This window comes from Emydura macquarii, unplaced genomic scaffold, assembly GCF_026122565.2.
Source record: "Emydura macquarii macquarii isolate MOO-44397 ecotype Brisbane River unplaced genomic scaffold, CSIRO-AGI_Emac_v2 contig_1790, whole genome shotgun sequence".
NCBI lineage: Eukaryota > Metazoa > Chordata > Testudines > Chelidae > Emydura > Emydura macquarii.
In genome coordinates, this window is record NW_027131927.1 from 30,728,169 (window position 1) to 30,741,183 (window position 13,015).

At 39.6% G+C, this 13,015-nt stretch overlaps 1 protein-coding gene across 4 annotated transcripts in view; it reads left to right on the forward strand.

Annotated features, from left to right (window-relative positions):
* RAP1GDS1 (Rap1 GTPase-GDP dissociation stimulator 1) overlaps positions 1 to 13,015 on the forward strand; it is a 162,961-nt gene that overhangs the window by 143,400 nt on the left and 6,546 nt on the right. For all 4 annotated transcript variants that reach the window (XM_067557218.1, XM_067557220.1, XM_067557219.1 and 1 more), the window contains 5 exons: positions 3,926 to 4,069; positions 4,355 to 4,486; positions 5,024 to 5,158; positions 6,739 to 6,864; positions 9,125 to 9,264. In XM_067557218.1, the coding sequence (XP_067413319.1) occupies positions 3,926 to 4,069; positions 4,355 to 4,486; positions 5,024 to 5,158; positions 6,739 to 6,864; positions 9,125 to 9,264 (677 nt within the window). The remainder of the gene's footprint in view (positions 1 to 3,925; positions 4,070 to 4,354; positions 4,487 to 5,023; positions 5,159 to 6,738; positions 6,865 to 9,124; positions 9,265 to 13,015) is intronic.

Below are 13,015 nucleotides of genomic sequence, written 5' to 3' on the forward strand. Positions count from 1 at the left end.
GAGGTGGAGGAATAAAAAGAGAATGCAGGCAGAAGTCTAGCAACAGAGTGGGGGCTATCCAGTTTATTGCACTGAATGCAACATGTATGATTACCTGCCCTATGGTATCTCAGAGACTGCATATGGGTTTTGGAGACCCAAAGTGGCTGAACTGGAGGAGCTAAGGGAGACAGAGAGGCACATAGATGAGACTTTGCGGGACACAGTAGAACAGTCCCACCCCCAGTATGACAGCCTCTGTATTGTTCAGGAGTATGAAAGTCTCAGGGAAGGAGAACATCAAACTGGAGCAGAGGGAAATGATCCCATAGGTGGGATTCTCCTTCCAGATGATGTCATGGTATCCTCTCCCACTGAGGATACCTCTCTGGGGGAGGGAACTGCAGTTATTAGGAAAAGACAGGTAATTGTAATGGGGGACTTGATCATTAGAAACATAGATAGCTGGATTTGTGATGACCAGGAGAACCGCATGGTGACTTGCCTGCCAGGTGCGAAGGTTGCAGATCTCTTGAGAAATCTGGACAGACTTATGTGTAGTGCCGAGGAGGAGCCGATGGTCATGATTCATGTGGGTGCCAATGACATAGGGAAGGATAGGAAAAAGGTCCTGGAGGTCAAATTTAGGCTCCTAGGTAAGAGATTGAAGTCCAGGACCTCCATAGTAGCATTCTCTAAAGTGCTTCCAGTTCCACATGCAGGGGCAGTTAGACCAGCAGAACTGCAGGGTCTCAATGAGTAGATGAGACGATGGTGAAGGGAGGAGAGGTTTAGATTTATTAGGAACTGGGGAACCTTCTGGGAAAGGGGGAGCCTATACAAGAAGGATGGGCTCCATATAAATCAAAATGGAACTGGATTGCTGGCATGTAAAATTAAAAAGCACCTAGAGCCGTTTTTAAACTAAGGGCTGGGGGAAAGTAGACAGGTGCAGAGAAGCACGTGGTTCGGACAGAGGCATCCCTTGGGGGGGGAAATCTATTAATGGCGATACTCTATATCCTAGTGAGGAGATGATGGAAGAGAATAAAATCTGGGTAGGATCTGATGAGAAACAGTCAAATGAAAAAGAGTCCCATTCAGTTACATCACATAATGGCAGATAGCTAAAAAGTGACAATTTTTTTTAGTGCCAAATGCTAGAAGTCTAAATACTAAGATGGGTGAACTTGAGTGCCTCGTATTAAATGAGTATATTGATATACTAGGCATCACAGAAACAGTGGAATGAGGATAATCAATGGTACGCAGTAATACCAGAGTAAAAAATATATCGGAAGGACAGAAGTAGGTCATACTGGTGGGTCAGTGGCACTATATGTGAAAGAAAGCATAGAGTCAATTGAAATAAAAATCTTAAATTAACCAAACATAGAATTTCTATGGATAGTAATTCCATGCTTGAATAATAAGAATATAGCAGTAGAAATACATTACTGACCACCTGAGCAGGATGGTGATAGTGATTGTGAAATGCTTAGGAAGATTAAGATAATAATAGTGGGGGATTTCAACTGTCCCCATATTGGCTGGGTACATGCCACCTCAGAACGGGATGCAGATATAAAATGTCTTGACACCTTAAATGACTGCTTTTTGGAGCAACTAGTCCTGGAATCCACAAGAGGAGAGGCAATTCTTGATTTAATCCTAAGTAGAGGACAGGATCTGGTCCAAGAGGTGAATATAGCTGCACTATGTGGTAACAGTGATCATAACATAATAAAATTTAACATCCTTGTGGGTGGATGGGAATGGAGGGGACACCAAAGCAGACCACCACAGTAGCATTTAATTTCAGAAAGGGGAACTACACAAAAATGAGGAAATTGGTTAAACAGAAATTAAAAAGTACAGTGCCAAAAGGGAAATCCCAGCAAGCTGCATGGAAACTTTTTAAATACATCATAATAAAAGCTTAATTTAAATGTATACCCCAAATTAAAAAACATAGTAAGAGGACCAAAAAAGTGCCACCAAGGCTAAACAACAAAGTAATAGAAGCAGTTAGAGGCCAAAAGCATCCTTTAAAAAGTGGATGTTAAATCCTGTTGAGGAAAAATAGAAAGGCGCATAAACTCTGGCAAGTGAAGTGTAAAAATATAATTAATTGGGAAGGCCAAAAAAGAATTTGAAGAACAGCTAGCCAAAGACTCAACAGCAACAATTTTGTTTTAAAGTACATCAGAAGCAGGAAATCTGCTAAACAACCAGTGGGGCCACTGAATGATCGAGATGCTAAAGGAGCACCTACAAGGAAGATAAGGCATTGCGGGGAAACTAAATGAATTCTTTGCATTGGTCTTCATGGCTGAGGATGTGAGGGAGATCCCAAACCTGAGACATCCTTTTTAGGTGACAAATCTGAGGAAGTTTCCCAGATTGAGGTGTCATTAGAGGAGGTTTTGGAACAAATTGATCAATTAAACAATATTAAGTCACCAGGACCAGATGGTATCCACTCAAGGGTTCTGAAGGAACTCAAATATGAAATTGCAGAATAACTCAAGTATGTAACCTATCATTTAAATCCACTTCTGTACCAGATGATTGGAGGATAGCTAATGTGACACCAATTTTTAAAAAAAGCTCCAGAGGCAATCCTGTAAGGTAGGTAAGCCTAACTACAGTACAGTGCAAATTGGTTGAAACTATCAAACAGAATTATCAGACACATAGCTGAATATGATGTGTTGGGGAAGAATCAACATGGTTTGTGTAAAGGGAAATCATGCCTCACCAATCTACTAGAATTCTTTGAGAGGATCAACAAGCATGTGGACAAGTGTGATCCAGTGGATATAATGTTCTTAGATTTTCAGAAAGCCATTGACAAGGTACCACACCAAAACACTCTAAGGCAAAGTAAGCAGTCATGGGATAAGAGGGACCAGTGGGACCAGTGCTGTTCAACATATTGACAAATTATCTGGAAAAAGGGGTAAACAGTGAGGTGGAAAAATTTGCAGATGATACAAAACTACTCGAGATTGCAGTCTGCTTTGGACTTAACTAAGAGTTACAAAGGGATCTCCCAAAACTGGGTAATTGGGCAACAAAATGGCAGATGTTGCTAAATGCAAAGTAATGCACATTGGAAAACGATAATCCCCAACTATACATACAAAATGATGGAGTCTAAACTGTTGCCACTCAAAAAAGAGATCTTGGAGTCATTGTGACTAGTTCTCTGAAAGCATCATTCAATGTGCAGCAGCAGTTTAAAAAGCTAAAAAAATGTTGGGAATCGTTAGGAAAGGGATAGATAATAAGACAGAAAATATTGCATTGCCTCTTTATAAATCTATGGTACGCCCACATCTTGAATACTCTGTGCAGAGCTGGTCATCCTATCTCAAAAAAGTTATCTTGGAATTGGAAAAGGGACAGAAAAGGGCAACTAAAATGATTAGGGGTTTGGAAAAGCTTCCACATGAGGGGAGATTAATAGACTGAGACCTTTCAGCTTGGATATGATACAGAATCATGACTGGTGTGGAGAATAAAGAAGTGTTATAACACAACACAAAAGCTAGAGGTCAACAAATGAAATTAATAGGCAGCAGGTTTAAAACAAACAAAAAAGTATTTTTTCATACAACACAGTCAACCTGTGGAACTCCTTGCTAGAGGATGTTGTGAAGGCCAAGGCTATAATGGGATTCAAAAAAGAACTAGATAAGTTTCGGGAGGATAGGTCCATCCATGGCTATTAGCCAGGATAGGCAGGGATTGCTATTTGCCAGAGGCTGGGAATGGCCAACGGGATGGACCATTTGATGATTAGCTATTCTATTTTCCCTCTGAAGCACCTGGCATTGGCTACTGTCTGAAGACAGGATACTGGAGTAGATGGACTATTGGTCTCAGTATGGCCATTCTTATGTATGTTCTTATGACTATTGTATTTGTGATTTTTTTTTAGATATCATTAAACTGCAGCTGGTTGAAGCAGGCCTGGTTGAGTGTTTACTTGAGATTGTCCAGAAAACTGTAGACAGTGACAAAGAGGATGACATAGCTGAGCTTAAAACAGCCTCTGACCTTATGGTTTTACTACTACTTGGAGGTGAGTACAATAGCTTAGTACATTTTGCAAAGAAGCGGAGAATACCTATGTCAAATTTTGCGGTTTAATTTTACTTGTAATACGTAAAACACATTTTTAAAATTATTTTAAGGACTTGCTGGCTAGTTATTCAGTGGACCAAATTTGCATTTTTAAACCACTGTATAACTAAAGTAAATGTAGCGCAGTCAATAGAGTTACACAGATATAACAGAGAAGAATTTGGACTAACATTAACATTCATATTGCTTTTGCTTGTTGAGTTTCTACACTTTTTGCCTCCAGATGAATCCATGCAAAAGTTATTTGAAGGAGGAAAAGGCAGTGTCTTCCAAAGGGTGCTTTCATGGATTCCTTCCAATAACCATCAGCTACAGCTTGCAGGAGCACTGGCTATTGCAAATTTTGCCAGAAATGGTAAGAATATGCTATATGAGCTTATGTTTGCCTGTTTGCACCCTTTTAATGTGCTGTGTCTGTATAGCTATGAATCAACAGTGTGTTGTGGTGGGATTTTTTAATGTGGTTTAGGATAGCATCAGTAGTTTTGCACACCTTTTCTGGATTTCTGGAAGCCATTAACCCTGGTTTTAGAATTCTGTTTTTGTTTGTTTGTTTTTTACATTGAAGATACAAACACATTGCTAAAAAATCACTTTTTTTTTTTTAAAGGAATTTTTCAACTGTAGTAACGCCTACCCAAGCAGCACTTTTCAAATATATATTTGTACCATACTATTGGATTTTTACCTTCTGCTCTATTTTCCATTCCTTTACTTCAAATGCTTCAAATGCATGAATTGAAGTTGATGCTGGTGGTCAGGTTTCAGCTCTCTTTATCTGAATTATAAAAGCTGGAAGAGGGAGAAATTACACTTTCGTACTGAGAAGCTCTTTTGTATATATATTAAGATTTATTGTGCACGTACAAGTGACTCATCTTGTCTCGTGCAGATGGAAACTGCATCCATATGGTAGATAATGGGATAGTTCAGAAGCTGATGGATCTACTAGACAGACATGTGGAAGATGGAAATGTTACTGTGCAGCATGCAGCACTGAGCGCACTCAGAAACCTGGCTATTCCTGGTAAGGCTCACATCACACTGCTCATCTGTCAGGGTGAAATTCTGGTTCCCAGTGCAAAGCCCAGGGGAATCAATGTGGGGGATGACACTGTCCCCAACCAACCTGGAGGCTGGCCAGAGAGCATCTGTGCAGCTAAGCCATGGCCCTTTCTACATCTTTTGGGAGGGTTTGGTGGCCAGCACTGCTGTGTAGGTCACAGACCCACGGGCTGTGTTTCTGCTACTGTCATCCCACAATACAGCCACCCTGCATTCCCATGGAGAGAGCTGCTGTGCTGCTTGGCTCTGCAATATGCAGGAGGCTGTGGAGATCTCAGTGTAGCGTTTCTACACTTACAGCTCCCCTTTGCATTGCAACTGCACTGCATCATTTTGGGCTGTCTGGCTAGTGAAGGATCTTAAGAGATTTCAACCTTAACAGAGAGAACTGTTCACTTTTCTGATACACCATTTCTTGTTGTAACTTCTCAGAGCTTTGATAAGTCACAGATGTTAATGATAGAGAAGGACTATTAGGACATTTGATCCATCAGAATTACTTAATGTTTGTAATAGCCTTTGAAAGTAATACGCCATCCAAGTCCATTGTCATTTTTAATCATCTCAGCTTTTGATTGCCTGAAAATAAAACATGAATATTCACATAAAAGCCAAAGCAGATATATAGCATAAATAACATATGTATATAACCTACACTTTCCAATGACCTGAGCTGAGCCAAAAATCATCATCTTTGATCAATTTACTCTTCTTTTACTGCATACATTCAGTTTTGAGAAGTACTAACTTCCTGATACTGAATATTAATATCTACTAAATTCACATAGCTTTAACAAAGCTGGAGAACTATCTCCTGCTCGCGTCATCCACGTGAGTCATCCCACTTACTTCAGTGGGCCAGCCTCCCTTGAATATGGTGTGCAGGATTGGTCCTGAAAATTCTTTATACAGAACCTTAGGAACCAAGGAATGAATATCTGCCGCAGCAAGGTGTTTCCTGGTAAGTACTATTTAGAATATGAACTAATTGGTCTCTTTCATTAAATATAGTATGGAGCAAACTCTGGCCCCTCCTCACAGTTGTGGAGAGCCTCATGGTCTCACCACATGGGATGAGAGGGGATTTAAGAGGCTGCACAAGGAATGCACGCTCCCGGCATTGAACCCCACACTGCTTCTTGTACAGTGTATTGGGGCAGGGCAAGAGGTATCCCCACTAACTGGATCCTTCAATACTGAGCATCTAGCAATTGTCTCCAGCAGATTGCAGGGGAAGTTTCCTTTCCAATTGTCCACATAGAGGACTCTAGCATTCAGATGAAATACTCAGGCTGAGCAATGGAAATTAGATTTATGTATAAGAACAAAACATTTCAAATTCACATTGTGTCTAGGTAACCATCAGTTTATTTAAATGGCGTTTGTGCGCGTGTACACACAAAATGTATACATTAGTATGCTATTTTTCAGTGTGTGTGGAAAAGCTGCTTCTGGAATCTCTTGGAAATGACAGTCTCCATATAGTTGAAGTGTATCATCAAAAATGATTTTTGAGATAATTTCTGTTCTTTATTCATGTAGTTGTAAATAAGGCTAAGATGCTATCAGCTGGCGTTGCAGAAGCAGTATTGAAATTTCTCAGATCTGAGATGCCCCCTGTTCAATTCAAGCTGCTGGGAACGTTAAGAATGTTAATAGACGCACAAGGTAAAAATCAACAGTTCTTTGTGTTATATGATTCTCTTTGTGGATTAATCTGTAATCTGTTGTTAAGGCTCCTAGAGAAAAAAAAATGGTCCTTTTTCTTTTTTACTTTTTCTGAAGTCTTAGAATAAATTTAATAATATGCAAAATGAGAGAAACATGGGCTGGTTTAAAAAATTCTGGATTGACTACCATGGACAATCAGAACAAGTTTAAAAAACACTTATTTACTTTTGTAATTCAGCATTCTGCTCAACTGGCATATGAATATGTATTTAACTGCAGGTGTTTTGACCTAAGCTGCCACTCATGTTGTGTTTTCAGCATCTTCTCTGTATCTAGCACCCTTGACTGGGCGGATGCATTTAATAATTGATAAATTGCTATTTCTAACTGAATAAATGTCATGTAATTTGCAGCTATTGCGTAGTGGCTAGTAGTATGGTAAATAAAGTGGCAAACTACAAAGAGTCTGTGACTCTTTGGTGTTTTAGTTTTAAATTCTAAGCATCTTTGTAAATTACTTTATCAGATAGCTTCCAGCAACCCTCCACCACAGTTGGTGAATACTAGCCACTGTAAAATTCACTAGCATTTGTAAGTACAGTACATGCCTGGTTTCCATTTTTGAATATTTACATTCTTTTATCCAATAACTATGGGTGTATTTATGAATAGGCCACAGCCTTGATAATCTGCACAATGGTAAACCACAATTCTGCACTGAGTGCCGACTTGCAGATTTGCTCCTCTTTGCAGCATAGATTGGCAAGATCTGGAAATCAGGTCATTAAGAGGGACATCAGACTATTTGGTGAGTCAGTGCTACATCACCTGTGAACCTATCCCTGGTACTCAGTACCCTCCTGAGAAAGTACAAGGACACATAACATGCTCCCCATCTTCCTTATAGATGGCACCTGCTCCTACTGATGCTGTTGGTGAACCAGGTTCTCCACTGCTCCCCAAGCTTTGTTACAGGCTGCAGGAGTGAAGAAACTAACTGGCAGAGAGGAACAGAACATTGAAGCCATTTTAGACCAATACCACCCCCACTTCAGAGGCAGCACTACTTCTTCTGTAGTCTGTGTATCACTGAGAACAACCATCAGCGTGATGGCAGTGAAGGTAAAGATGGGTATTGTGTTCTGTGCTGAAGGGCGATAGGACAGCTGCCAGTTCTGTCGCTCCTTTTTTTCCTTCCAGTGAAGAAGGAGGCCCTATCTTCAGAACAGAGCGACTGGTACCCATCTTTATTTTCACTTGTTCTCCTCAGAGGGGTGATGCAGCACTCTACATACTGAGAGTATCAAGTAAGAGTAGAGAGGTTATATTACCTTTGTATTTGACACTTGTGTGACCACTGCTGGAATACTGCATCTCCACGTTTCAAGAAGGATGTTGAAAAATTAGAGTGGGTACAGAGAAGAGCCACCAGACTTATTCAGGGATGGGAAAACATGCCTGATAGAGACAGACACTCAATCTCAATCTATTTAACTTTGCAGTGAGAAGGTTAAAGGGAGACTTGATCACAGTCTATAAGTAACTACATATGGTGCTGAAATCTGATAATAAAAGGTTCTTCATTCCAGCAACAAAGGCATACTAAGATCCAATAGTTGAAATTTGAAGCTATGCAAATTCAGACTGGAAACAGGGTTGCACATTTTTAATAGTGAGGGAAATTAGCCATTGGAACAACTTGTGATGACTGTGGTGAATTCACCAGCACTGGAAATTTTTATATCAGGATTGGATGTTTTTCTAAAAAGATCTGCTCTAGTTCAACCCGATCTATTGGATTTGAAGAAAGATTTAATTCAGGCAAGTCCTATGGCCTGTTTTATGCAGAAGGTCAGATAAATTATCACAACGGTCCCTCTGGCCTTAAAAATGTATAAATCTAGGAGCTGGCTCACGGGAAGTGTGATGTCACCTTTATTCTCTCTAGCATTCAATAATCCATAAACTTCAATGGTCAAAATTGTTCAAATTTTACATTTCGTCCAGGAAAAATAGAAAAAAAATGTACCAGGAAAATATGTTGTGAAAATTTTTATGCAATTACCTCCAACCCCCCCCCCCCCCCTTTTTTTTCCAGCTTTGCTCACCAATGCGAATTGGGGCTTTCCCTCTATTAGCACAGATTAACAAGATTCTTCTTTATGATTTTTTTCCACTTAGAAACTTTCATGTATAAGTTTCTGACACATGCTGAAAAATGACAACCTTGTTGTATTTTGGCTTGTATCACATGTAGCAGAAGCTGCTGAACAGCTGGGAAAGAATGTGAAATTGGTTGAACGGTTGGTGGAATGGTGTGAAGCTAAGGATCATGCAGGTGTGATGGGGGAGTCAAACAGACTGCTTTCTGCGCTTATACGACATAGCAAATCAAAAGTAAGTTACTGGTGAAAAAATTCAGTTCATGTGAAGGTTCTTTTTTAAGAAAAAAAAGAAAAAAAGTGTCATGCCATGCTTTGTATTTTCAGTATAGAAATACAGGCCTTGAACCCACAATGAGATGTGCCCAAATGGAGTCTGGGCCTGTCCTGAGCTCCAGTTACATCAAGGAGAGCTCACCCAAGCTGAGTAGTTTGCAGAATTATGGCCATATTTTTGTATTGTGACTGGATGTTTCAGAAGATTGAAAATGGAGTGGTGAACTTCGGGGTCATCTATCTGAATCCCATTGAGATCCATATTGATTTAAAAGGCCCCCTTCTGATGGTTGTTTAGTGGCCTTGTGAAATAAAACAGTGGCCTGTCTCCAGTTTCTACTGGACAGGGGTCCATATGCCAAAAGCCAGCACTGCATAAAGTATCTTTGTTGGTTTTCTCAGAAGATTGATTGGACATGGAGACTTACCTCTCATCTCCTAGAGTTGATCCCATCTAGTTAGGGTTGAGGCCATGGTGGTGGGAAAGAGTGATAAGGAAATTGCATGGCCAATTCCTGTGCTGCACGTCTACCGTGAGACAAAACAGGACTTATGGCTCTAGGGTGGGGTGTGGGAGAGGACTGTCACTCAGACATTAACACCAAGTTGAATATAAATGCTAATTATTTTATTTTAAAAAATAAAATACTGTTTCAAAAATAGGAAGCCTGTTAAAGGGATGCTGTTTGGGTTAGCAGGCCAAAATTTTAACCTCCCTATATTTTTACTGTAACTTATTAATGCCAAAGGGGGTAAATTTTGCTCAGAATTACTCTAGTATAACACCAGAGTAACTCCATTCACTATCCATGACTTGACTCCACATTTACCCCTGTGTAAAAGATCAGAAAGAACCTGGGCCCCTATTTTTATAAAAAATGTTTCAATACTACTCTTTATCCATTTCTGTTTCAAGCTTTCAGGGAGTTGTTCAATTATAAACATTTTCTTACAAGGTCAACTTGTGTATATTCAAGGTATACTAGCTGTCTGTCAATGCACTTCTTGCACTCTCATCACCATAGTATCTACACTACACATCATTTATACAAAACACATGAAAGACCAGAACCTGCAGTCCTTGCTCATCTGTATAGTCATATTGAACCAAATAGAGTTCTGGGATAAGCAGCTGTGACTCCTGTTGCAACCCCTGAGAGTTGTTCCTCCTTATGCCAGGCCTATATTTTACCCATTGATTCAGGGTGATTGCTTGTCTTAAGTGTGGACTGCAGGATCAAGCCTGGTATTGGGAAAGGTGATTTGAGAAATATATTTCCAAGTTAAGAATGACCTGATTCATGAGTGGCACAGCAAAGCAGAAACAGATGTGCATTGTGAGTCTGATCCTGCACGCTGCAGTGATCACTCAGTTCCCCTTGAAGTCAGTGGGATCAGCGGGTACTTACCACTTTGCGTGGTCAGTTCCTATGCAAGGGATAGTGAAATATTTCACATGTGACCTGATATTTACCCTGTCCACCCTATGGTGTGTGTTCAGTCTCTAAAATCAGTCAGTTTTAATTTTTCCCAGAATTCTGGCTACCTTTATTTCTCACTGTCCACAAGTCACATGTTCATGTGGTGAATTCTGCTACTATTTTAAGAAACTATGGGAGCAGAGATTTGAGTTTTTAATCAGGCTTTGGCAGAGTGACTGCCAAAGCAAAGACACTAATACTGGCATGGAACAGCTAATATTTGTATTAGACACAGAAATTAGCAAAAATCACTCAATGCAGAAGAATCTCTCTGAGGTTTTAGAGGCTCAAACACTAATATCCTTCACCATAGTGGGGGAAATGATAGTTTACTCCTTTTTTAATTTTATACTTGCACTGCCCTTTAGGTTTGGATGTTGGCACAGCTGTATGACTCCGCTGTACATTGGCTTTTACACTAATAGTTTAAATTCAAGTACCTACAAAAGATATAAGGTGGCATTTTCAAAAATGCCTAAGTGACTTAGAAGTCTAGGCCCTACTGACTTTCAAGGAGATTTAGGCTCCTAAGTATCTGAGTTGCTTTTGAAAATGGGACTTGAGCTCCAAGTCACATAGGCATTTCTATAGAAAATTATGGTAACATTTTCAAAATGGTGAGAGTGTTAACCTAGACACACTATGTGATTGGGCTGCGCTGTTGGCAGCTCTGAAACCCATTGGGAACCTCATTTTTATAATATATGTTAGCCCAGGTTGTCATTAAGGATTCAGTCCTGTGAGTTCCTGAGTGCCACCATTGAGACTCACTTGGCCTCAATTCCCAGTGACTTCAGTGGAAGCTGAAGGCACTCACAGCTTTGCAGGAGGTCCTCAGCACCTGGTAGAGAGGAGTCAAATTTAGAAAGAATTTGTTGCAAGTAAGAGAAAAGATAACAATTTTACATATTTGTTAGGTAAATCAAAATTAAGAGAAGAGCTTTTTGGCTGTGAATTTCTTGAGTAGTAAGGGCAGAGACTGTGTTCCCAAGTGTTTCCATTCATTTGTGTGTTGAGAAACGTGAAGCTTGAACATGATTATCTGAAGAAGTTTCAGGTTCTAGGCTTATGCTGTATTGTTTGTTTCCTTGCACACAAAATGTGATTGCAATAATCCATGGAACATAAATCATTCTAAGCACGTGTCTCAGTTCATGGTCTTTAGCTTATGGCTGGAGTTAGAAAGGGGAGCATAGACGGATGTAGTTTATTGCATGTCACTTAATCATCTTATTCAAAGGACTGACTTATCAAATTGTCACATTTTCAAACTTTGGTCCTTAATTCGCACCTGTGAAACAGGCATAAATATGCATTTGTCTTTGCAACTACCCTTCAACATACACAGTTCTCTGATTTTCAGGCACATATTTAGCAGATGCAATTTATATGCAGAGGGGAGAACAAATGGCACGCAATGTAATATCATCTCATTTAAACAGCTTCTTTCCTCCCCTTACTCTTCTTTGTAATAACATCTCAGAAGCTTGAAAGTAAAGTGATTGGTGTTAGCTCCAGGAGAAGCACATAACATTGTGAGGTTTGTAAGTCCTACAAAAACAGACTATTTAAAAAAATAACCAAAAACCAATAGATAAAGAACTCAGAAGCCTTCATCCATCATTTTATTACAGATATAAGTAAAATTTTGAACCTATAACCTTTGACAGAGTTCCTTTAAATATTTATAATAACTACTCTAAAAGCATTTAATCCAGTCAATATTTTTGTTTCCTAGGTCTTGGGCAACAGAAAATGTATAGTAATGCTGGTTTTAGATTAAAAAAAAAAAGACATCAATATACTGTAACTTCCTGTTTTTCATGGTTTCATATTTATTACCAGGTTCGAGAGAGCACTATTCACTTCCTGCCTATGTACTTTGGTTTTTTTTACTTTTTCCTAATCTACAATTTCCATTATTAAATAAATGGGAATCCAGTACAGCGTCCCTTCTCTAAAGGTCTTGGGGGGTCCTCCCAAAATCCATGGACAAAAGGCATTTTGATTAATGGGGGATTGAAAACCAAGTTTACAAAATAATCATTCTGGCTCTCCATCCCAGAGCACAGCAAAGGGATGCTGGACAGCTTCAAACAAGCTGCTTGCATGATTTTAACACCGACAAGAGAACGAAAAAAAAGCTCTAGTTATCCTGGCAGGTTGGCTGACTTCAAATGGGGCTAAGGGTTAGCTGGAGGGCAGACTCTTTTAAAGTGAATTGGTCTG